The sequence below is a fragment of the Chrysochloris asiatica genome, unplaced genomic scaffold (assembly GCF_000296735.1).
Source record: "Chrysochloris asiatica unplaced genomic scaffold, ChrAsi1.0 scaffold00006, whole genome shotgun sequence".
NCBI lineage: Eukaryota > Metazoa > Chordata > Mammalia > Afrosoricida > Chrysochloridae > Chrysochloris > Chrysochloris asiatica.
In genome coordinates, this window is record NW_006408524.1 from 38,202,269 (window position 1) to 38,229,928 (window position 27,660).

The window sequence follows — 27,660 nt, forward strand, 5'->3', positions numbered from 1 at the left end:
AACAACAACAACAACATCTGTATTTCTATAATCCTGAAATGAGAAAGTATTTCTAAGCATGCAATGAAGTGTAGAATCTAAAAAGGACAATATGTCAAATTGTATCGCATAAAATATTAACATTTTCATGTGTGAGTTGTATCATATATAGAGTTAAAATACAAATGAATAACTGAGGAAGATACTTATGTTGTTATTGTTGTTGTTAAGTGCTGTCATTAAGTTGGTTTTGACTCATAGTAACTTTGTATAGCGTGCTTGAAGAGCAGCTGGTGGGTTTGAAGTGAGGACCTTGTGTGCAGCCTAGCAGCCCAGTATTTATCCCCCATGCCACACCAGTTTTAGAGGGTTTACATCTTCACATATAAAAATTCTTATAGGTCAATTAGAAAAAGACAAGTAATTGAAAATTTGGTAGCAGAATCATGAAGTATTTATTAAAGAAACACAACTGATTGATAAATATATGAAATATTCTCTCCAATGGTCAACAAATACAGAATAGAACATTAAAAAATCATTTTTCACTTACATTAACAAAGGTTAAAAATACTAAAGATTGACTTTTTTTTTTTTTTAATTGTTTTGGGGGAGTACTATGAGTACAACTTTGTTGGAAGGCAGCCCGACAAAATAAATTTAAGATATTCATAACCTTCAATTCAGCAAATGTTTTTCAAGAAGTGTTCCTAAGTGAATTATAGTTGGTGTTTGCAAAAATGAATGAAAAACGCTATTTACTAAGTCTGGTTTAGAATAGCAAAATATTTGCATGATTCCAGTAATGAAAACATGTAAGTAGAATAGCTGTTTAGATAGACACAAAGTCTAGAAAGATTAACCAACTGTTATGAATAGTTATTACAAGAGCTGTATTTATAAGAAGCTGTATGTAGGAAGATGGAGTGATTAGTACATGTTTAGGGGCAACTTCTATTCATTTTATTCCTTTTTTTTTTTTTTTGGTTGGGACCCCTGGTGGCACAGTGGTTAAAGCACTTATCTGTTAACCAAAAATTTAATGATTCAAACCCACCAGCTGCTCTGGAGACAGATGTGACCGTTTAAAGATTCATAACCTTGAAAGCCCTGTCAGACAGTTCTACTCTGTCTTATGTTATTATTGTTGTTAAGTGTCATTGAGTCAGTTCCAACTCACAGTGACCCTGGTTTCCAAGGAGCAGCTGGTGGGTTTCAGCTGCCAACCTTTTGGTTCATGGTCCAGTGCTGATCCTACAGTGCCACACCAGGAGTCCTATAGGGTCACTATAAGTCAGAACAGACTGAACAGCAATGAGTTTGGATTGAAGTTTTGTCCTTATTTTTGTTGTTTTGATTTTATACCATTTAAAAAATTAGTTTCATACCATTTTTGTATTGCCCATGGACTTTCCAGCAAATAAAATGAGTTTCTGTGTGGATTCTATAAGATTTCACTTTTTACAGTAGCCATGTTTTAGAGAAGAAACTTTAAGATAAAAAAACAACAACAAAAACTGCAGATTATTTAGAAGGAGGTGTTTGAATTATGCATGCCTTAATAATAACACTTATAATGACTGTAGGTAATAAAGACATCACTTGGGCAATGTTGGAGGCTGGTGCTGAGACAGATGTTGTCAACTCTGTAGGAAGAACGGCAGCTCAGATGGCAGCCTTTGTGGGTGAGTTTTTATTATAGTGTTGCATTAGTTTATACTCCAAGTTTTAATTGTGCAAAAATACTGCTTTGCTTTTCAGAATGCAAATACTGTTTTTATTTTTTAAATCATAATGCTAGGTTTTATCTACCTGAAATGAAACACGTAGTGACTTTGGGGAAAATGAGCAAGCTACTTTGAATTTCCACTTGGTGAAGATACAAAGGGTGATAAGGCCAATTTAGTTGTAGTCAAATGGTTTGAACAAGTATATTTTAGCTGATTAAAGGAATTGCTTTACCCTAATGTGGAGCTCTTATAATGTGTTATACAAGCTCAACTTCTAACCTCAAAACAACAGTTCGAATCTACAAACTTCTCCACAGGAAAAAGATGAGACTTTCTGCTTCCTTAAAGATTACAACCTTGGAAACCCTATACAAAGTTGCTATGAACCGGAACCAACTTCACAGCATATAATCACCACCGCTAACCCTATGCAGGCTCAGTATGGGTTGGAACCGACTCAACAGCACTTAATACCCACCACCACCACCAATATGGAGTCATTAGGAATCTACCATTTTTGACTGTGGAATCAACAAGTCTGCGCTAGGATTCTGGCTGTGTAGCTGAATGGTTTAAAATTAAGAAAGGTGTGCGACATGATTGTATTCTTTCACCATACTTATTCAACCTTTATGCTGAGGAAATAATCTGAGAAGCTGGGTTACATGAAGAAAAATGTGGCATCAGGATTGGAGGAAGACTCATTAACAACCTGCAATATGCAGATGATACAACCTTGCTTGCTGAAAGTTAAGAGGACTTAAAATATTTACTGATGAAGATCAAAGAGCACAACCTTTGGTATGGATTGCATCTCAATGTAAAGAAAACAAAAATTCACACCACTGGACCAATAAACAACATTCTTATCCACGGAGAAAAGATTGAAGTTGTCAAGGACTTCATTCTTCCTGGATCAACTATCAACACTCACGGAACCAGCAGTCAAGAAACCAAACGATGTATTGCATTAGGCAAATCTGCTGCACAAGACCTTTTTAAAGTGTTGAAGAGCAAAGATGTCAGCTTGAGGACTAAGGTGCGCCTGACCCAAGCCATTGTATTTTCAATAGCCTCATATGCATGTAAAAGCTGGGCAGTGAATAAGGAAGACCATAGAAGAATTGATGCTTTTGAGTTATGGTGTTGGAGGAGAATACTGAAAGTGCCATGGGCTGACAAAAGAAGCAATAGATCTATTTTAGAAGAAATGCAGCCAGAGTGCTCCTTGGAGGTCAGGATGGCCAAACTTCATCTCTCATACTTCAGACATATTGTCAGGAGGGACTAGTCACTGGAGAATGAAATAATGTTAGGTAAGGTAGAGGGTCAGAGAAAAAGAGGAAGACCCCCAGCGAGATGACTTGGCAAAGTGGCAGCATCAATGGGCTCAAGTGTAGCAACAATAGTGAGGTTGGCTCAGTATCGGGCAGTGTTTCGTTCTGTGCATAAGGTCACTATGAGTCAGTACCAACTCGATGGCACCTAAAAACAACAACTTAGTAAGAAGTTAGTTAATGATTCTGATCTTCCATTTCCTTATTGTAAATGTTTTTGTTGTTGTTAAGTGCCTTTGAGTCAATTCCGACCCATGACGACCCTGTATAGGGTTTCCAAGGAGCAGCTAGTGAGCTTGATCCACCGACCTTGCAGTTGAAATGACTTTGCAGTCTGACGCATTAGCCCACAGCGACACACTGGGACTCCTTATTGTAAATAGTTACATGATTACTGGAAGGATTAAATGAAGTTATAAATTTTAACATCATCACCCACAAACATTTGTTTTGCACATACAGTAATTCTAGTCATACTAAAACTTGGTACGTGATATATGGTAGCTGGAAAAATGTGCACATGAAAAAGAGCCCACAGAGGAAATGAAAATTAGGGTTCACAGCAGAAAGATGAGGCTTTCTGCTCCCTCAAAGATTTAAAGCCTCGGAAACCCTACACATCGGAAACTCGATGTGAATTGGAATGGACTCTATGGCACTTAATAACTACAATTAGGATTAGCAATTATCTCTGTGTGCTTCTTGTGTTGATTTATCACAGTGGCCTTTTTCTGTGTGAGCAATTTGTGTGGGTTTTTTTCATGTGCATGTTGTTTTAGAATGGTGACATAATGCAGGGATTTAGTGGAAAGTGTGAATGAACATTTGGTTGTTGGTATAATGACTCCACTGAGTTGATAGAAAAAGCTGATTTGTTAAGAGTCCAATAAGTGACCCTGTGTAGGCCTATTATTCATTAAAATACTTAATGTTCACCACCTGTATCACACCACTCAAGGCACATTGACTACAGTGGTAAACAGGTGGATGTTGTCTGTGCTTCATGGCACTTAGAGGCTAATATAAATAGCAGTGAAAAACATATACTCGAGAGAGGATTTAATGTTTCCTTAGAAATCCACGTTGTTGTTGTTAAGTGCCATCAAGTCAGTTCCGACTCATAGCGACCCTATATAGGCTTCCGAGGAGTGGCTGGTGGGTTTGAACTGCTGACTTTACAGTTCAAACTGACCTTGTGGTCCACTGAATTATCCTTCAATGCCATGCCAGTACTTCATAGAAATACTTAGAAGAAAAGAACCTTCTATCCCATTCCAAGACTGTTTTGAGAAAAATTACATGTCAATTAAGATCCAAGTGAGAGTAAGTCAAGTATGGAGGATGGTAACAATACATTATTCTAAATTGTATTCTTGAATTATCTTAGACCTGCTAATGCTAGATATCATTTATTAAAAGAGCCATTCAGTGAGTCATCTGACAGTTGTAGAAGAGCAAATACACTTATGTTTTTGTTGTTAAGTACCATGGGAATCGGTTCCGACTCCTAGTGACCCTGCATAGGGTTTCCAAGAATGCAAATCTTTATGGGAGCAATTTTAGGCTAGTTTGAGAAGGATATGGCCTTGCTGTGTTAGCTTCAGAGAAAGGTTGTCTTCCACAGTTTGGGACCCATGGTTGCCCTCCAACTTACCTCGAAGCCAATTCTGAGGGTACTCAGTTTAGGCAGAAAAGAGCAGTATCTTCTGCTAATTATAAATGGGATTTTGGCCAAGTCCCTTCAACTCCATGGGCCTCAGTTTTCTGATCTTTGTGTAAGATCAGCCTGGACTGTGAGCCACAGGGTCAGCAGTTCAAAGGCACGATGTGCTCCTAGAAAACCCTATAGAGGATCACTATAAGTCGGAACTGACTCTATGGCATTTAACAACAACAACCATTAACATAGGGAATTAAATGACCTTTAAAGTTCTATTTAACTCTACTGATGTTCTTTCTGTCCATGGCATAACAAAAAGGAGGACCGATACTCAGAGAAGTTAAGTAACTTTCTGAAGATCACATGGTTGGTGGTAGAGGTACCGTTCTTTCAACAATGGAAAATATCCTTTTCTTTTTATCAATATTGCTACCATTTTTTAATTTTTTTTTTAATCTAAGGGAGGAATTGAGTTGTCCATAATCCCATCCTAAAAATCCAAGTAATGTTCTCATTCCATTTTCATTTATTTAAAATAATTTCATAGATTACATTGCATCCTTTTTTGATGTTGTTAAGTACCATCTAGTCGGTTTTGACTATAGCAACCTTGCTTAGGGTTTCCGAGGTTGTAAATCTTTGCTGATACAGAAGGGCTCATCTTTCTGCCTCAGAGTGGCTGATGGGCTCAAACTGTGGTCCTTGTGGTTGGCAGTCTAATGCTTAGCTTACAGAGCCACCACACTCCCATTTTGCTTGTAGTCTTTAATAAAACAAACAAAACAAATGTGTTCTCCCCTTTTGTTCCTTACAAACTAATCAGTATATGTACATATGCATACATATGCAGAAGAATGCTGTCCTTTACACATTATTGCTCGTTTCCTTGTAATTTGTTTTCTTCACTTAGCGGTATGCCGCAGAATTCCATCTTAGTAGCTATGAATAACTTGGGTCACCTTAATATTATGCATAATATTCCATGATACAATTGTAGCACAATCCTCTCTGCTTTCCCCTTTCAGTGGATTTTACAGTTTGAACAATTGCACTACAAATAATGTAGCCATTCTTACTGTATCACTGCATTAATGCTTTAACTTCTATACAACGAAGTCCCAGAAATGAAATTGGTGAGGCATAGAACACATCTATATTTAATTTTAATGTAAATCCAAATTGCTTTATATCTTGAGGTCTCTGTTCTCATTAAACTTTTGGTTATAAACTTTTCTCAGATGGCTTATGTAGGTGGTATATTCTTTAAAACTGCTCATGACCAAAAATATCTTTCTCTCTGAAAAGTGAGTCACAGCTTGGCTAGTATGTCAGAAGTCTTACTTCTTAGTTTCATGTAAAACTTATAAATCCTTAGTCTAAACATAGTTGGCATATGAGAGCTTGAATACTTTTCTTTTGTAAACTTTTCATTTTTCATTCTGGAGACTGTTTGATTTTTCAGTTTATCTTTGTAATTATAAACATCTCCAGTTTTGTGTGTCTAGATGCTTTCCCTCTAATCCTGTCTTGGACTCAGCTCTTTTAATATGGAAGCCTCAAATCTAATAATTGCAATAATGATTACTTCTCCATCCATTCTTTTTTTCTTCTACAATTTCTAGTTTTCACTATAACATTGTTTGCATCTGTCCTTCAGCTCTTTTATGTCTTCTATATCTATAATGATTTTTGTTTTTGAATTTTTCTGATTTGAGGTATTTCATCCATCTCATTTTCTACATTTCTATTCATTTTCATTAGTAATCAAGATTACCTTATTGTTTGCCCATTTAAAAAATTTGAATCCCTCTGTAGTTCTAGACTTCCAGTTTATGTGCTCTAATTGATTATGATTAATTTAAATATTCTTATTTGTTGTTATTGTTGTAAGGAACCCTGATGGCACAGTGCTAAAACACTACACTGATTATTAAAAGTTTATTGGTTTGGATCCACCCGACACTCCATGGGAGAAAGATATCTTCTTTCATAAATGATTTACAGCCATGAAAACCCCATGGGACAGTTCTACTCTTTCCTTTTTATAGGGTCACTATGAATTGGAATCCTTTGCGCATGGTTTTTTGTTTTGTTTTGTTTTTGTTATTTTTCCTTTTTGCTTGTTCCTGTCTTATCTGGTTAAAGCTGTCTGTAGGCTTCCCACTGAAGAAGCCATTTGAAGCATTGCATAGTTTTCCAGTCTGGCCGACTGATTGGAAGAGATCAATGTTTGTGCCCATTCCAAAGAGAGGTGACCCAACGGAATGCGGAAATCATCGGGCAATCTCTTTGATATCTCAAGCGAGCAAAGTTTTGCTAAAGGTAATACAGAAACGGCTGCAATCATACATTGACAGAGAACTTCCAGAGGTTCAAGCTGGATTCAGAAGAGGCCGTGGAACGAGAGATATCATTGCTGATGTCCGATGGATCTTGGCTGAAAGCAGAGAATATCAGAAGGATGTTTACCTGTGCTTTATTGACTACGCAAAGGCTTTCGATTGTGTGGATCATGACAAGCTATGGAAAACATTGAGAAGTATGAATATTCCAGAACACTTAATTGTACTTCTAAGAAATCTGTACCTAGACCAAGAAGCAGTTGTTCGAACAGAACATGGGAACACTGAATGTTTTAAAATTGGGAAAGGTGTGAGACAGGGTTGTATTCTTTCACCATACTTATTCAACCTGTATGCTGAGCAAATAATACGAGAAGCTGGGTTCTATGAAGAAAAACGTAGCATCAGGATTGGAGGAAGACTCATTAACAACCTGCGATATGCAGATGATACAACCTTGATCGCTGAAAGTGAAGAGGACTTGAAACATTTACTTATGAAGATTAAAGAGCACAGCCTTCGATATGGATTGCATCTCAATGTCAAGAAAACAAAAATCCTCACCACTGGACCAATAAACAACATTCTTATCAATGGAGAAAAGATTGAAGTTGTCAAGGACTTCATTCTTCTTGGATTAACTATCAACAATCGCAGAAGTAGCAGTCAAGAGATCAGACGATGTATTGCACTGGGCATATCTGCTGCACAGGAACTTTTTAAAATGTTGAAGAGCAGAGATGTCAGCTTGAGGACTAGGGTGCGCCTGACCCAGGCCATTGTGTTTTCAATAGCCTCATATGGATGCGAAAGCTGGACAGTGAATAAGGAGGATCGTAGAAGAATTGATGCCTTTGAGTTGTGGTGTTGGAGGAGAATACTGAAAGTGCCATGGACTGCCAAAAGAACCAATAGATCCGTTTTGGAAGAAGTGCAGCCAGAGTGCTCCTTGGAGGCCAGGATGGCTAAGCTTCGTCTCTCCTACTTTGGACATATTGTCCGGAGGAAACAATCGTTGGAGAAGGATGTCATGATGGGTAGGGTGGAGGGTCAGAGAAAAAGAGGAAGACCCCCAACGAGATGGATCAGCCAGGTGGCATCATTGATGGACTCAAGTGTGGCAGCGGTAGTGAGGTTGGCCCAGGATCGAACATTGTTTCGTTCTGCTGTGCATGGAGTCGCTATGAGTCGGTTCCGACTCGATGGCACCTGACAACAACAACAACATAGTTTTCCAAGTTGCTGGGCCTCCTTGGTTGCTTCTTATGTGTTAGGCAGTTAGATAAAGCTGATAGGGTTGTGGAACAGTATCCAACTAACAATGGTGTGAGCTGCCATAGTCTCTATACCTGTGGACTCGGGGTCAGGAAACCAGTAGTCCTCTGCTGAAGCATCAAGAGGAAGCTGCTTTCTTCCCAAGTTCTCCCAGGAACTTCCAAGGACAAGCAGAACTTTGTACCAGTCTCAAGTACCAGCATCTGTCTGGCCCACTGTGCAATCCCACTGTAGGTCATCTCTTCAGTAAGACAAAGCAAACATTCCTAGGGCCATGAACAAATGGGTGGCGGACACTCAGCTTGCCTAGGGCAAACCACTCTCCGGAAACCACGACATCTGTGCCTTCTCTCCCGGACTTTCTACGGCTGGTTCCACAGTTCTTGTCAGGTGAACAGAATGAGGACGTTTCTCCTCGTGAGAGTCAGAAAAGCCTTCGAACTCCAGTGTACCCTTCAAGTTCTGCTTACTTATCAACGGTGGCTACTTCTTTGCTTCAGAGAGGTAGTGAAGAGGATGTCGGGGTGGGGGAAGCAACAGTAACATACATTCAGGCTATCAACTTTCTCCAGGGAAGATTTCGCTTTCATAGAACTGATTCCAATTCTAGAGATGGTTAAAAGAAGTGGTGTAGGGGTTTATGAGAAGCCATTATGTGGATTGCAAGTTTATGACAACAAAAGTTTCTTTAATTCATTTCATAGAGGCCAAGCTTTTCTCAAACTCAGGGATGTGGGAGGAATTAGCTTAACAATAACAATAATCAACCTTTTGTTGTTGTTGTTAGGTGCCATGGGAGTCAGTACCAACTCATAGCGACCCTATGCACAACAGAACAAAACACTGCCCAGTCCTGGGCCAACCTCAACAATTGTTGCCACACTTGAGCCCATTGATGCTGCCACTTGGTCAATCCATCTTGCTGGGGGTCCTCCTCTTTTTCTCTGACCCTCCACCTTACCAAACATGATATCCTTTTCCAGTGACTAGTCCATCCTGACAATACGTCCAAAGTATGGGAGACGAAGTTTAGCCATCCTGGCCTCCAAAGAGCACTCTGGCTGCACGTCTTCCAACACAGATCTGTTGGTTCTTTTGGGATCCCATGGCACTTTCAATATTCTCCTCCAATACCATAACTCAAAAGTATTAATTATTCTACAGTCTTCCTTATTCATGTCCAGCTTTCACATGCATATGAGGTTATTGAAAATACCATGGCTTGGGTCAGGCGTACCTTAGTCCTTAAGCTGACATCTTTGCTCTTCAACAATTTAAAAAGGTCAACCTTTATAATGGACTAAATTATGCATAAAGACATATATGATTAGGGAATTGTGACCATACTTTGTATAAGAGTGGAAGACGAGACATTTAAGTCATAGTAACTTTTGTAAAATGTTTGAATCAAGTCAATTTTAAATGAAACATTGCTTTTTTAAATCCACATACTATCCATGTGTATGGTGAGTTCTGAATCTTTAAAATGGAATTATTTCTTTGCTTTATAAGGCATGCTCACAGATGTGTTCTAAAATACTCTACCCCTTGTCATCTATTCTACTTTTTCAAAAAAATAATGTTATTTATATTTGTTTACCTCACAAAAAAATAGAAGAATTGAATAAAAATCTATAAAATGTCATATATTTTTATAATAAAGTAACAAGTTTTTCTATTTTTTCCATTAAAAGGTCAACATGACTGTGTGACTATAATCAATAATTTCTTTCCTCGAGAGAGATTGGATTACTACACTAAACCCCAGGGACTGGATAAGGAGCCAAAGCTACCCCCAAAGTTGGCAGGCCCACTGCACAAAATTATCACAACCACGAACCTTCACCCTGTCAAGGTACTGATTCAGAGTTTTCAATAGCTCTTATTATGTAGGATCTTAATTGTCTTAGCATTGAGTTTGTAGGTGTACTGGTTATGATAGACTGGCATGTTCATTTGATTTATTAAAGGAATGCTCCCAGTCGAAACAGGGAAACAAGAGGAAGAAATAGAATAGAGCAGGAGATAAATCTAGGCAGGTATGTTCAGTGGAAGCCCGTCTCCCACCTCATCCTACAGGATGCTCTGAAGCATGAATAGCTCGACTGCGGGCTGTCCCAGAGGAAAAGGACAGCCTCCCAGACAGTGTCAAGGAGGTGGCTCCCTTTGTACAACAGCAATTCTCTCGAGAAGGAGGAAGTTCCAGGTCCTTAGCAGCTGATATTCCTAGTGGCCGGGGGTTCGTGCATTGGGTTGGCAAGAGGATCTGAGGGGGATACCAACAGAGTCTGTCTACTGCAGCAATGACTCATGAAATGTTCTGAAATGCAATTGTGAGCACATTTTTATCTAAGTGGCTATTGGATGCCTTTCAGTAACAATCTTCCTCCAGTAATTAGTCCACGTTTAATAGATGTTCAAACTTTGTAGAACAACACATAAGTTCAGATGTTTTCACTGGAGAAACATGAAGAGCCATGCTGAATTACTGCAACTATTTTCTTCAGATTTTATACACAGTGTGTATATATATATATATATATATATATATATACACACACACACACACACACACACACACACACATCATAGTGACCTTGTATAGGGTTTCTGAGAAGCAGCTAGGGATTTGAATCCTGCAGCTAAAAGTGCTGTGCTTCTCCTATAGCACCACACCAGGACTCCATATATATATATGTGTGTGTGTGTGTGTGTCTGTATGTATAGATATGTAAGTATTTATGTGTAATACATATGAGCAGAACGCCTCATCTTTCTCCCGCGGAGCAGCTGGTAGTTTCGAACTGCTGGCCTTAAGGTTTGCAGCCCGATGCGTAACCACTACGCTACCAGAGCTCCATATATTTATATATACACACACACACACATATGTGTATATATATAGAGAGGGAGAGTCAGTTCTGGGTGATGCATATGGTTATGCACTCGACTACTAGCTGAATATTTGTGATTCAAACCCTCCCAGGGATTCCTTGGAACACAGGCCTGGTGATCTGCTTCTGAAAGACCTTGAAAATCCTTTGCTCTGCACATCTGTAAAAAAGAATGAAAAAAAAATCAAAGATTCAGGGAAACAGTCCAAAGAAGTAATGGACCACATGAACTGTAGCCTCCATTAGCCTAAGACCTGAAGAACCAGAAGGTGCCCAGTACCAATACTGACTGCTCTGAACAGAATCCCAGTAGAAGGTCCTGGACAGAGTAGGACAAAAGATAGAACAAAATTCAAAATCATAAAAAAGACCAGACTGACTGGTCCAATAGAAACTGTTGGTCCTTAGATAGCCTTCATATCTGGAACTGAACCCACTCCCAGGATCACCTTTCTGTCAAACAATAGACAGGTCTTGTTGTTTTTAAGTGCCACCGAGTTGGTTTCAGTTCATGGCGATCCTACATAGGGTTTCTGTGGAGCAGCTGTTGGGTTTGAACCACCAACCTTGTAATTAGCTGTCCAGTATTTATCCTACAGAGTCACACTAGTACTCCATAGACATACCTACAAATTGAAAAATCACACCCAAGAGGAACGTGCTCCTCATAACATTCGATCATATACCTAAAGAGCAGCATTGCCCAAAACTCAGAGGCAGGAAAGGGCAGGAAAGAAGGATGAATGGAAATGGGGGAGCATGCAGGAAGTGGGAAGAACACTGTTAAATAGGGATTGCAATGAATGCCATGAAACAATGTATATAAATTGTTGAATGGGAAACTAATGTACTTTGTAAATTTTCACCCAAACCATAATAAAATGTTTAAAAACAATGAATGATAAAAATCCTACCTTAACCTCCCCCCTCAAAATAACAAAAACAGAAAGAAAACCCTGTAGAATACATTTCTGCTCTGCATATATGGGGTTGTCATGAGCCAGAGTTGACTCCACAGTAATTGACAAGAGAAGAGAGAGATGTACATACATACACAGAGGGACAGCAGTCCCTGAGTGGTACAGTTACGTGGGCAACTTCTCATCAGAAGGTTAGCTGTTGGAATCCATCCTCAGAACACAGACCTGGTGATCTTCCAAAATGATAGCCTATGTAACACATTTCTACTCTGCAACACATGGATCATTATAAGTCAGAATTGACTTGATGGCAACTGGTTTGCTTTGAGATATGTGTGTATGTTTAAACACACACATATACATACACCTATCTATCTATGTATCTATCTATGTATCTATCTATCTATATTTAGAGTCCTAGTGTGCTATTGGAGCTCTGGTAGAATGTTGTTGTTGCTAAGTGCTGTCGAGTCGGTTACGACCCATAGCGACCCTGTACAGGGTTTCCGAGGCTGTAAATCTTTACGGGAGCAGAACGCCTCATCGTTCTCCCGCGGAGCGGCTGGTAGTTTCCAACTGCTGGCCTTAAGGTTCGCAGCCCGATTCGTAACCACTACGTTACCAGAGTAATCGGGCTGCTAACCTCAGGGTCAGCAGTTCAAAACTACCACCTGTTCCGCGGGAGGAAGATGAGGCTTTCTGCTCCCGTAAAGATTTACAGCCTCGGAGACCCTGTACAGGGTCACTACTCCAGGCACAATAACAACAGTGTGCTATAGGATAAAACACTAGACCACAATATCAGTTTGAACCACAGAGTTGGTGGTTCAAATCTATGAGCCACTCCTCAGAAACCCTACAGGGGCGACACTTTAACAACATATTTGTGTGTGTGTATTGTTGTTGTTAAGTGCCGTAGAGTGGGTTCCAACCCATACTGATCCTATATAGGGTTTCCGAGGAGCAGCTGGTGAACTTGAACTGTAGGCCTCCCGATTCAAGCTGACTTTGCAGTCTAGACCATTAACCAACAGCACCAGGATTCCGTATATGTATGTGTGTCTATATATACATACTTTTATATATATATATATATACCTTATATATATATATATATATATATACACACACACACACACATATACATATGTATATATGTATATGTACACACACACACACACACACACACACACACATATATATATATATCCTGGTGTGGCTCTGTAGGATAAGTACTGGACTGCGAACCACAAGGTCAGCAGTTCACACCCACCAGCTGTTCCTCGGAAACCCTATACAGGGTCACTGTGAGTTGGAACCGATTTGACAGTACATAACAACAGCAGTACACACACACACATATACAGTGAAAACTGTGAAAGCCAGAACTCAACAGGATTGCTTTGAGTTTTAAGCCTCACGTTTTCCATCTTTGACAGGGTACAGTTTTACCGCTTTTCTTTGCTCGTTTTGTTTGAAATTATATGAATTTTCCTTCTTGTATAAGGTTTCAGGTTTCCACCTTACAAGGCTCTGATTTTCACAGGTTTCACTGTATGTGTGTGTGTGTGTGCATGTTTGTGTGTATATACATATGAATAAAACAGAAAAGTATTGCTAAAATTCATAAAAACCTTTAGTAAACAAAAATATCAAAATGTGAATATGTTGTTTTTTCAACATATTCTCCAGCTAGGTCTATACGCTTCTGAAGGTATTTCCATTTCTAATGCTTCTTCAAAGAATTCTGCGTTCTTTCATTTACATCATATGAAAATGGCAGTTTGGGTACCCTCAAGAGATTCAAATCATTTTCATTTTGAATGTTTTTTGAATTTTAGGAACAGAAAGAAGTCTGATAGGGCAAGCTCAGGGCTATAGGGTGGACAGGCTAAGATTTCCCAATGAGGTTCTCAATGAGATTCCCTTGTCACCCTCAAAGAAGGAGCAGCTGCATTGTCACGATGGAAAAAACTCCTCAGAGTAACTTTTCTGGCCTTTTTATCACCAATGCAGGTTTCTATTTTCTTGAAACTTTTTCCTAATAGGCTCCAGTGGTTGTCCTGTGTCCTTCAAGAAAATCAATCAAGATTATCTCTTGGGAATCCCGACAATAAACAGTTGCCATAACCCTCTGAGCTGACCCCTCTGCTTTAAATTGAACTGGTCCAGCAGAGTCCCTCAGAAACTACTGTTTTGATTGGATTTTATTTTGTTTTGAAGGCACACTCATGAAACTAAGACAAGTGCAGCCATGCACTGATTGCATAGACATGTTGAGACATGTTTTGTTTGCAATAAATCTTTACATGTATGACCTGGACCCTAGTAGCAATACTTTTTGACTATTCCTTGTATATATTTAGTAATTCTTAAAACTATCAATCAAAATGAGTATCATTTCTTCAATGAGTCACTACAGGAATTTGTGTGCTGTGTTTTTCAATGCCAGTGTCTATCATAGTTGTTCATTCATGGCCTACAGATTGATAATAATTAATTATTAATTTGGTGAGCAAGACTGTTAATAAGTTGAGTCAAAAGTTTAGACTTTTCCTTAATACAAGGGACTAATTAGCATTGGACTGCAAACTGCAGGGTTTGTGGTTCAAACCCTCCAGCCATTCCTCAGACACACTACAGGGTTGCTATCAGTGGAACTGACTTGCTGGCACTTAACAGCAAACAGCAATAATATAACAGATTTTTCTCAGAAGTCTATAAAAAGAATCATCTCTGGGCTATATGGAGCACTATCACAATAAGTGGGCAGTTGTCATCAGTAATATTTTTAAAGATTAGCTCTCACTTGAAGGTAGCTCCAAAATGTATTCATTCTTAGTGCTTTATTGATGCTTCCTGTGTATGCAATCTTTGAGGCTCAAGTAACAAACAAACAATGCCTGTCTTTTGGCCTTGTGCCTAAATTATTTTCTGAACCTTCAAGAGAGATAATAAAACCAGCCAACACCTTTCCCACAAGACACAAAAGTAAGATATGCTGTTTTTATTTTTCAGAACTCAATTATTTTTCTTAACATTCTGAAAAAATGGCAAGAGACACTGTGTGCTTGTGGTTCTCAAGAGAACAAAAACATTGTATGCTAGTTGTGAATCATATATTTGTGTTCCTGTTGTTATGTGCCTTCAAGTAGGTTCCAACTCATAACAACTTTATATAGGGTTTCTGAATAGCTGCTGGTGGGTTTTGAACCACTGACTTTGTAGTTAGCAGCCCAGGGCTTATTTTACAGCACCACACTAGGATTCCATTTATGGTCCTAGTGTAGGTTATATGGGACTTAAATAAGGTCTAGTTACTATAAACAGAGGAGGTTTCAACAAGTTTGTGGGAAAAATTTATTATGTTTTAATTCCATTTTTCAATGAACTTTTTTTAAATGTTTTATTGTAAATTATATGATAGCTTACATGGGAGAACATTACTTTGCATCCATCCTATCATATATCGTTTCATTGTCTTGGTTGCAATCCCCTCCTTGCATCATCAACCAACCAAGGAGTATACCCTGCAAGCCTGCTCCCCCTCTCTGGGTCTAAAGTCAGCACACAGCCCCTCTCCCTCTCTGGGTCTAAAGTCCCCAGCAGCTCCATCTCTCCAAGGCATCATCTCTGCCTCCATCTCTGGTGTCACTGCTTCTCTGGGTAAGGTCCCGCTCTCTGCTCTTCTCCCTTGATGATCCCAGGGACCTCTGCTCCTAGACTGCAAAGCCAGTCACTCTCCTCCTTTTGTTACAAAACGTCTACCTTTACATTTCCAACCCTCACAGTTAGTCCTAATAACAATTATTCACTATTCACTGGACTTTTGAAGCCCCTTTGTATAATGTTTAAAAATGATTTATCCTCTTATGTGTTGGCTCTCTTTCTCTGAGCACATTTGCAGAAAGAGAGTACTCTCATGAGTAACGGCTACCCTCTCACCACGGTACATCCTCTGAAGGATGGTGCAGACTGGGTGAGGTGACAGGTAACTTTAGGGCACAGTATTTGTTAGTATAGAGAATGTGTGTGGTTTTCAAAAAGCCCCTTGTTCTTCCTCTGCCAGAGCATAACCAAGATGATTCTGGTTCCAATTGTTTTGAAGAAGTTCCTTGTTTTTTCTGATTCTGTGTTTTGTTTCTAAGTTTCTACCCCTTAAGATGGTAATAAGTGTCTATGGAATAATTTCTCATACTTGCATGGAACCTAGTCTATCAGAATTAATTATCCAAGAAGTATTGTACCTTCAGTTATATGTTTTGAATACATTAGATTCTGGACATGCAGTTGGAGTAAGTTACAGACAGAAAATTCAAAATGTGAACAATCTGGAACAGGCTATAGAATTGTTTTAGGGTACTGGTGTGGCTCGGTGAGCTAATGTGCTGGACTACAAAGTCGGTTTGAACCACAAGGTTAGTGGTTCAAGCTCACCAGCTACTCCTTGGAAACCCTATACAGGGTCACTATGGGTCAGAACTGACTCGACAGCACTTAACAACAACAACTAGAACCTCATAAAGGACTCCTGGTGTGGTGCTGAAGGATCAGCACTGGACTGGGAACCACAAGGTTGGCAGTTCAAATACATCAGCTGCTCCTTGGAAACCTTATATTGGGTCACTATGAGTCGGAACAGACTCACTGTCACTTAACAATAACAACAACAACAGTCTTATAAAGGAGTCCTTGTGTGGTGCTGCAGGATAATGCACTGTACTGCAAGGTCAGTTTGAACTGCATGGTCAGCGGTTCAAACCTATCAGCCACTCCTTGGAAACCCTAGACAGGGTCGCTATGAATCAGAACTGACTTGACATTATTTAACAGCAACAATCATATAAAAGAGACTGTTTTATAACTATGGCACCTTCCTTCAAACAAGATCGCTTCCTTTTTGTAGGTATAAATAATCTATTTACTTGAAAACCTTCTTTTTTAGACTTTGGATACAAGCTGCCTATTTCTTTTGTGGTGATGCATTGTCACTGTGTAACACCTTTTCAGACTAGCATGGTTCTTCAAGTAAAGTATTACAAAAATGCAACTAACAGCAGCTCTATAAAGACATTTTAAATAAACACAGATGTCATTCCAGATACAAAACTTACCTTTTCATTGCAGAACACCTAGCATAGCGACTTTGGCATCCAGGTTAAGTGGCTGCTATGGCAATAAGGATGTGTTTGTTTTCAAAAGGGACTTGGGGAATCGTGCTCAGTACAATGAATATGAAGGAGAAAAACAAAATCAGAGAAAAATATGGTAACAGAGATGAGCAGGGTCTGTAAGTGAAAAGGAGGCAGGTGTACCCAGTGAAACTGCTTTTGATTATTATCACAATTTCCAAACCTATCATTGCAGAGTTAGCAATTTAAAAGAAAAGTAAAATGGATTTTAAAAATGTAAAGAATTCAGAATGACACTGTATAAATTCATTCAAAGGCAGCAGTCCTTTGGGAGATAAGATACATCTGGTTTTTATGACAATAAGAATTCTTAATAAGGATTCCAATCATAATCTATTACTTTGTAATGCTATAGAGATTAAATGAAAACCAGTAATGCATATATTCTTTGTGTACAACTAAGTAAATGCTTGAAGAAGCTCATTGTAGAACTATGGTTATTAATTATTTTTCTTTGTGCCTATCACTGTATATTACAAATAAGTAAAGTCTAGTCTCTGTAAGGAGTCCTGGTGTGGCACTGTGGGTTAATGCGCCAGACTGCAAAGCCATTTGAGCTGCAAGGTTGGTGGTTCAAGCTCACCAGCTGCTCCTTGGAAACCCTATACAGGGTCGCTATGGATCAGAACTGACTCTCTGGCACTTCACAATAACAACAAGTTTCTGTAAATACAGAAATGGTCATTACTCTGAGTTCTGTCTGTAAAAATTACTCCTATTTTTGAAGTTTAAGATCTTAAGCTTTGATTATAGATACCATATGTAAAAGTCTTAACCTTCAAATGATTGAGGTTTACAGTGGTAGTATAAAGCAGAATTAATGAGTTTTTTCTTTAGTGCCTGCCACAGGTTGATTTTTTAATATATGTTATGGTTGGGGGAGTTCTCAGAAAACACATCAATAAAGATTATACTTACTTCAAGTCTAATAATATTATGTATTAGATTGTAAACAAAATATTAGGCTATATATGAATGTGGTTATATAACACAGTCAGTTCTGACCCATAGCGACCCTGTATAGCGTTTCTGAGGCTGTAAATCTTTACGGGAGCAGAAAGTCTCATCTTTCTCCCGTGGAACAGCTGGTAGTTTCAAACTGCTGACCTTGTGGTTCGCAGCCTGATTCGTAACCACTACGTTACCAGAGCTACTACTACTCTATATGAATGTAGTAGTATGAAAAACAAATGAAAATTCTATTAATTTCACAAAAACAAATGCTTGTTAAATATAAAAATAAGATCTTTCTTGTTGTGCTGTGAAGTGCCGTTGAGTCGGTTCCAACCCATAGCAACCCTGTATCGGGTTTCCGAGGAGCAGTTGGTGAGCTTGAACTGTCGACCTTGCAGTCAAACAGCTTTGCAGTCTGGTGCATTAACCCACAGTGCCACACCAGGACTCCTAAATAAGATCCAAGACATGGGATTTTACTTAAAATGATAAATACAGAGTTGCTATGAGTCAGAACTGACTTGACGACACTTAACAACAGCAACAAATGAGAAGAATCAAATTAATAAAATCTGCTCTTATTATTTATGTTGGTTAAGTAACATATAACATATAACATGATCTAGGCATGTTGTCAGGCACATGGTACAAACATGATTACATTACTGTTATAACACTGAATTTTTATGGCTGTCCCATGTAGATGACTTCAAGTGACATTCCCTAGAATAATGGCAATAAAAAATACTCTGTGTTATATTGTATTTGAACTTAATCTGTACCTGGGTGGCAAATTGCATGTAGATGACTTCAAGTGACATTCCCTAGAATAAAGGCAATAAAAAATACTCTGTGTTATATTGTATTTGAACTTAATCTGTGCCTGGGTGGGAAATTGTAGGATTTCTAATGTATAAAATTTAACACCTAAAAGTCCCTTTAAAGTTGTTTATGGTTTCCACTTTGATCTATTCTTGTTATCATAGATGACTGGAAACATCCTTAGGATGATTTTCACAGAGAAATGTAGCTAATTCGAAAGTGAATCACATTTTGGAAGTTCTTTCTGTAAAAGTCTCATTTCTCTATAACTATGAGAATCATAGTTCTTCCAAACATGAAATTCTACAGCTAAGTATTATTTACTAAAAAAGTAGTAATCAGTCCATGATTTGATTCCAGATATTGAAGATAATGTGTACAAATGCATTCTGTGTATCTTTAGGAAATCTGCTTTTGACAGAGTTAGTAAAACCATGTGTGAGTGGTATGCTAATACCCTTGCAGATTGCCCTGTAATGTTGATGGAACCAGTTAAAGAAATCCAAGATGGTAGAACCCTCTGTGTTAATTTTTATAGCTTAGAACAGTAGCAATATATTTTTTCATTTCCAATTTGAGTTACCATAGTAAATAGATGACTATATGCATCAATACCCTGGAATGAACCAAAAAATGGATTACATATTTTGTACATGAAAAATTCTTTCATGACATTTCTAAGCTCACTGGAATTTCTTCTAGATTGTGATGCTTGTAAATGAGAATCCTCTACTGGCAGAAGAAGCAGCCTTGAATAAATGCTACAAGGTGATGGATTTGATTTGTGAGAAATGTATGAAGCAGAGAGACATGAATGAAGTATTGGCTATGAAAATGCACTACATTAGCTGTATCTTTCAGAAATGCATTAACTTCTTAAAAGATGGAGAAAATAAACTAGACACACTGATCAAAAGGTAATGTTTTTACTGTGTCATGTACAAAGTATGCTGAAGTGAATAATGTTTTATATGAAGGTTTTTGTAGATTTAAAAATTAAGCATTTTAACAGCATGCCTTTTTTAACGCTGCTATAATAGAAATACCACAAAAGGATGGCTTTAGCAGACAGAAATTTACTCTTTCATGGTTTAGGAGGCTCAAAGTCCAAATTCAGAGAAGTGCAAATTCCACTCAGCATATATAGATAGTCCCATCATTCCTTGGAGACCTTTATGTGTCTTGACATCAATAATTTCCTGAATCTAAAAGCTTCACAGAGCAGTAGCCCCAGGTCCAAAGGACACACTCCACCTCCAGCTGTATTTTCTCTGTTCATGTCTCTCTTCTTTTATGTCTTGTAAGACAAAAGGTATGGTAGGCCATAACCCTCGAAAACTCCCTTACACTGGTTCAGAGTTATGATGGAGTTAAAGATATTGTAGCTTATCCTTAATCTTTTTATTGTTTGTCACATGGCCACATCATGGAGAATCATCACCTAACATTACATCAGTACATAATTGCTACATAACCCACCCAAGTTGACACATTTGGAGGGGTGGGGGAGAAACACAATTCAATTTGTGATACTGCAATTATTATTTGTTGTATTGTCATTGTGTATGTTATTGTTGGGAATCAGATTTAAACTGTGAGAAATTATGTTTATATTTTATGCTCATGTTTTTATATTTGTTTTATACTTTGATTCTTCGTTTGAAACTGAATGGTTTAAATTAAGGAAAAGTGTGTGTCAGGTTTGTATCTTTTAAACATATTTATTCTATCTGTATGCTGAGAAAACAATCTGAGAAGCTTGATTATATGAAGAAGAAGTGGCATCAAGATTGGAAGAAGAGTCATTAGCAACCTGTGATATGCAGATGACAACACCTTGCTTGTTGTATGTGAAGAGGACTTAAACTACTTACTGATGAAGATCAAAGATCACAGCCTTCAATGTGGGTTTCACCTCAATGTAAAGAAAACAAAAATCCTTACAAATGGAACAAGAAAATAACATCATGATAAATGGAGAAAAGATTGAAGTTGTCAAAGACTTCATTTTGCTTGGATCCACTATTAACACTCATGAAGGCAGCAGTCAAGAAATCAAACAATGTATTGCATTAGGCAAATGACTGCTGCACAAGACCTTTTCAAAGTGTTGAAGAGCAAAAATGTCAGTTTGAGGACTAAGGTGCACTGGACCCAAGCCATGGTATTTTCAATAACCTCATATGCATGCAAAAGCTGGACAGTGAATTTAGAAGGAAGCCTGTAGAAGAATTGATGTGTTTGAGTTACAGTGTCAGAGAAGAGTGTTGAGGGTACCATAGACTACCAGAAGAACAAACAAGTCTATGTTTAATTACAGCCAGAATGCTGCCTCATACTTTGGACATGTTGCCAGGAGAGGCCTATCCCTAGAGAAGGACATTGTGCTTTGTAAGGTGAAGAGTCGGTGGAAAAGAGAAAGACCCCCAGGGAGATAGACTGGCACAATGGCAGCAGTAATGGTCTGAGGTATAACAATTGTGAGAATGGCACAGGACCGAACAGTGTTTCGTTCTTTTGTGCATATGGTCGCTATGAGTTGAAACCAACTCTATGGCACATAACAATAAAAACAAACATTCCATGATAATGCTGTGAGTTATAAGGATTATTAGTCTTAATTTACAGATGAGATTTGGAGAGGTTAAATAATGTATGTAAGATTATACAGCTAACGGGCAGGAAAAGTCCACATTTGAGAATAGTTCTATTATGCCACAATTTGCTGCCTTGGATTCACAAAGGCACATAATGTATCCCTGCTATATAGTACCTTGGGAAGCTATTGTGTTGTCCTTGTTCTCTAACTACCCAGAATCAAATTATCCCAAATTTTTTTCTTTTTTTTCTGAGAAAAGGGGGAAGTAAGGACCAGGTGACTTGGTGAGAATTTTCATTCTTTATACAAATAGCTGATATTGCACTAGGTAACTAAGTAATTGGATAACAGTGTTGAGTATTTTCTAGCAAAGGGTCCCTAAACCTGATAAGGCCTAGCCTGAAATAGAAGTAAACCATCAGTTTCTTTGAATTGTGTTTGTGGTCATGATTTGAAAAGAATGAAAATCTCAGGTAACAAAGAAGAATTGCTGAAATTTCCTCTGTTTAATTGGGAGGGAATACTTAGTGATTAAGCTCCAATGAGTTAAAACATACATATATACATGTATTTATCTTTCAGCTTATTAAAAGGCCGAGCTACTGATGGCTTTCCTGCATATCAAGAAAAGATCATTAGAGAAAGTATCAGAAAATTTCCTTACTGCGAAGCTACACTCCTCCAGCAACTGGTGCGAAGCATTGCTCCTGTTGAGATTGTAAGGTTCCCCTTTAACTAGGTCGTCTGTATCAGTAAAGCCTAATTATTGTGTTATGGTCAGTGATAGACACATTTTCTTTAGTATTTACTTTTATTATTATAGAAAATTTCTAGGAACAAAGATGAAGGTAAGTTTGCCTGTCAAGCCTATATTATTTTATCCATTTCTCCTCCTGTGTTCTTCTTGCATTTTTTATAGTTGGTACTTTTAATAACCACAGTTTCCTTATGTTGAAGTCCTGTTATGGCACTATAGTATAAGCACTAGACTGCTAACCACCAGATCAGCAGTTCAAACCTACCAGCTTCTCTTCAGAAACCCTATACACTGTCGCTGTGGGTTGGAAGTAGTTCCAAGGCATGTAACATTTATTTATGTCCATTGGTATGTGGATATATTGTAGACATTGTTAAGTGCTGTTGAGTTGGTTCTGACTCAAAGCAACCCTTCAGAGGGTTTGCAAGGAAAAACTGGTATGTTTGAACCACTGGCCTTGCAGTTAACAGTCCAGTGCTTATCCTATAGTGCAACTCCAGGACTCCATATGAACATAGTGATTGCATTTGAATGCCTCTGTGAAACCTGTAAAGGTAAAAACACATATACTGTGGAACACAGATATACACATGTACATGGGTTTGTTATTGTTAAGTCTCGTCAAGTCAGTTCTGGCTCATAGCGACCCTGCGGATTGTTCCCAAGGACTAGCTGGGGGGTTTGGACAACCAACTTTGTACTTAACAGTCCAGTGCTTATCCTACAGCACCACACCGGGGTCACACTCAGCGATTCTAATTTAGACGGTATTGAATGGTACCAGGTAACTGAATTTTTAACAGTTTATCTGATGCACACCAGTGTTTGAGCACACTGTCATAGACTTTCTTTCCTGATGACGTTGTTAACTTAAACATCTGAGATTTCATTTTATCTATTTTTCCCCATCTCTATACTACCTACATTCCAAAAGCTAACCCAGGCATTCTTTTTTGAATTCAGAGAATGTCAGATTGAAAATGGGTGCTACATTTAAAATGCTGCTTCTTTTTTTTTTTTTTTTTTTTAATGTTGGACTATTTTGATTTTATAGAACAGTGTAGAACATTGGTCCCAGGTGATATTTAAACTTCATTGTGTAAAGGGAGTTCTGGTGTAACGCTGTAGGATAAGCAGTGACCTGCAAAGTTGGTTTAAACCACAAGGTTTCTGGTTCACACCCACCAGCTGATCCTGGGAAACCCTGTACAGAGTTTTTGTGACTTAGAACTTACTTGATGGCACTTAGCAACAACAACATGATGTACAATTTGTAAAAAAAAAAAGAAAGTCAAATATTGTCAAGAATAATTAATAAATAAATTACATGGAAATGAAAATTATAAACAATGGCAGAACTTTGGGTAAAAGTAAAGGAGAAAATTTGAAAAGCTTATTACTCGGAATTGCTAAGGAGCACCGGTAGCACAGTGGCGAAGCGCTCAGCTCCTAACCAGAAGGTTGGTAGTTCAAACTACAGCTGCTTCAAGGGAGAGATATGGCAGTCTGCTTTGGTAAAGATTGACAGCTTTGGAAACCCTGTGGAGGCAGTTGGACTGTGTTCTGTAGTATCTCTATGAGTCAGAATGGACTTTACAGCAACTAACTTGGTTTTTGGTTTTATGAACTGCTGGGAGTAAGATGGAGTTCTGATATGGTACTGTAGGATCAGCACAGGACTGCTAACTACAAGGTTGGCAGTTCAAACCCACCAGCCACTCCGTGGAAACCCCATACAGGGTTACTAAGAGTCGGAACTGACTCAACAACACGAAGCAACAACAATAACAAGGAGTAAGATAGCTAGATACTTTGTATTACTTTTGCTTGTGCTCTAATTAGATCATAATCACATGATTCCAGACGGATAAATATTTACTCTTAAATTTTCTACGTATAAAACATTTTCATAAATCTTCTTTAGCAATACATCCTAATTTTCAATAGCCCTATAATAAAAAATTTCACACTTTTTTTTTAAATACACTTAAGATATTGCATATGTGCCATTTTAATTGAAAAGCTTGGAAAATTATGAAGGCAGAAGTGATAAATTTACTATTTGAGTTGAAACCCACATCAAATAGTTTTTAATGTGTCAAGTGTTTAAAATATTCTTAAAGAAGTAAAGTATTTGACCATTTGTGATGTTACTTACAGATTGTCCCACAGGATAAGTAATTGTCTTGGTGAGAATTCTCAGGAGAAAATTCTACTCTGAGTTTCCTATATCTGAATCAGTGCAAGCTTATCTAATAATCCCAAATGAAAAATACTTTTTCTTTTAGAGAAAGATCTTTTTATTCTTTTTAATTATTGAGATCTGTGACTTACCTTTCCAAATGTGTACTCTGTGTAGAAGAGGTATCCTTGAAAGGGTAGGATGTTTGTCCTTTTCCCACAATGTCTGTACAGACTGCCACATTTTTCTTCTGTGGGTAACTGGATTCTAACCCCTGACCTTTTGATGAACAGCCAGGCACTTAATCAACTGCCCTACTGGGATCCTTTTGTGCACTCCTAAGACTTAATGATTTCTTCTTTTGTGTGTCTGTTTCTAGACAACATTGTTCATGAATGACATCTCTATAATAATCTTTCCATGGTGATTTTAGAATTCTTTTCCTGCCCTTTATATCCACTGTAGGGGTCTGATCCCACTGCATTCTCCGTACTTAATCAAGCCATCACTGGTCAAGTGGGTTTTGTGGATGTTGAATTTTGCACAACCTGTGGAGAAAAAGGAGCAAGTAAAAGATGTTCAGTATGCAAAATGGTAAGAATGAAGTTCTCTTAAGTTCATGGATAGTTGATTTTGGATTTTCTTTCAAGTTAGTTTTAGGTTTTAATGCTCTGTAAATATGAGTAGACTTGTCTAGCACATTAATTTTATAATACAGTTGAATACGTTGTCTGTAAGCCATATTTTTAAAACCATATTTTGTAGTCTTTAAGTTGAGAATTTACACAGCAAATTAGGTCCCCATGTAACAATTCCTATACAGTTTGTTTATTGACATTGGTTACATTTTTTAGAACATGTCATCATCCTCATTCATTCCATTTTTGTTGTATAATTTCCAGTACTCTAGTTTTCTTCCCAAAGAGCTCTAGTAGCGTAGTGGGTTATGAGTTGGGCTGTTAACCCCAAGTTAGCGGTTTAAATCTACCAACCACTCTGTGGGAGAAAGATGAGACTTTCTGCTCACATAAAGATGTGTTGTTGTTGTTGTCATCGAGTCAGTACTGACCCATAGCGACCTTATGCACAGCAGAATGAAATACTGCCCAATCCTGGCCCAACCTCAGTACTGTTGCCACGATTAAGTCTATCAATGCTGCCAGTTGGCCAATCCATCTCGTTGGGGGGGTCTTCCTCTTTTTCTCTGACCCTCCACCTTACCAAACATGTTATCCTTCTCCAGTGACTGGTCCTTCCTGACAATATGTCCAAAGTATGAGAGACAAAGTTTGGCCATCTTGAACGCCAAGGAGCACTCTGGCTGCACTTCCTCCAAAATGGATCTATTGGTTCTTTTGGCAGTCCATGGCACTTTCAATATTCTCCAACACCATAACTCAAAAGCTTCAATTCCATAACCCACCACTTGTCTGTCAGTGTGTTGTACTGTGGTGGCTTGTGAGTTGCTGTGATTTTGAGGCAGTTGGACTCTGTTCTGTAGCCACCGGCATTTTAAATACCAGCAGGATTACCCATGGTGGACAGGTTTCAGATGAGCTTCCAGATGAAGACAGACTAGGAAGAAAGAGTGACTAACTACTTCTGAATATTTAGTCACCAAAAACCTCATGAGTAGCAGAGAAACACATAAAGATGTACAGCCTTGAAAATCCTATATAGGGTAGCTGTGAGTCAGAACCAAATCCAATCTAATACAAGAGTGTGTCAAAAAGTTTGTAGTGTGAAAATGGAATTAAGAGATAATGGAATTTCCCACAAGCTCATTTAAGCCCCAATCATATGTAAGAAGTAATTTTGGAAGAAACCTATAGTATAGATATAATTATATGCTATGTCTTTTTTTTGTCAAATTCCAGGCTGCCTTAATTTCTAAGCTAACCACTCCAAAGAGGAAGAGGGAGGAAAATGAATGAATGAGAAAACAAAATACAAAAGGGGTACCCACAGAACATTGATACTGAGGCTAGTATAGATATGGGAACCCAGAATAGGATAATTCTGAAATCTATCATTGTAACCCTTCTGTTACTGACTCTAACTACAGTCTGTTTATGAACTTGTAAAAGTGCTTTATCTGTACTGCACAGTACTCCTCACTTCTGTCAGAGCTGTCTTCATAAATGGCACATGTGATCATGTTCTTCTTAAACATTCACATTGCACACATGCATATATCTGTACACTCAATTGACCTATAGGTAATGTCATTTTCCTACAGATTTTAAGGTTGATATTTTTTAGTGTATTATCTACCATAATCTACTTCTCCTACTCATCTCTGCTTTTCTCCTATTTGTACTTGGCTAGACTTATCTGAGACAGCTCTGCTCCACATGTCTTTCTTCGTCTGTGGATCATTATCCTACCTTGAGCATATTCCATGGCACTAGAAGAGACAGAAGTAAAGAAGGACTCTTGGGTCTAAATCTCAAAATTTCCATGCTGTCTCATTGTATTGGCTAAAATAAGTCAGATGACAAAAATCTACAGTCAAAGCTCTTAGTAAGAGGAACTATGAAATCACATCCAAAAGTGTGTGGATGCAGGAAGGAGTGAATAATTAGGTCTAGATATGTAATTTACAATTCAGTTTATATACAGTGCTTTGCATATACATGTTCAGTGGGGTTCATTCTCATCTCTGTTGCCCCATGCAAAAATCTAAGGTCTTGCTGTCCTATAATTCAAACTTCTTGCTGCCCTTGAACATGAGCCCATCTCTGCATTTTTGTCCAAGGTATCCCCTTCACCACGAGAACTTCTTTCCCATTTATCTGTTTTCTGAGTCCTCTGCACCCAGAGTGAGTGACTGCTTCCTCTCTGCTCCCATAGCTGTCTCTCCTAGATCCGAATCACTTATGTCTCTGCCTCCTTCTCACCTGCCCCATCCTCCGGTTTCTTAGCAACTCTAGGCTTCTCTGGGACAATAACTGTATTTTCTTTATCATTTTTATTGTCGTTGCTGCTGTTAAGTACCTTCAAGCTGGTTCTGCATC

General features: G+C 38.3%; 1 protein-coding gene across 1 annotated transcript in view; it reads left to right on the top strand.

Moving 5' to 3' along the window:
• ANKMY2 (ankyrin repeat and MYND domain containing 2) overlaps positions 1-27,660 on the top strand; it is a 49,867-nt gene that overhangs the window by 19,915 nt on the left and 2,292 nt on the right. Inside the window, exons 4-8 of the mRNA XM_006832244.1 lie at positions 1,566-1,664; positions 10,018-10,178; positions 19,808-20,022; positions 22,287-22,422; positions 25,109-25,237. Coding sequence (XP_006832307.1) covers positions 1,566-1,664; positions 10,018-10,178; positions 19,808-20,022; positions 22,287-22,422; positions 25,109-25,237 — 740 coding nt within the window. The remainder of the gene's footprint in view (positions 1-1,565; positions 1,665-10,017; positions 10,179-19,807; positions 20,023-22,286; positions 22,423-25,108; positions 25,238-27,660) is intronic.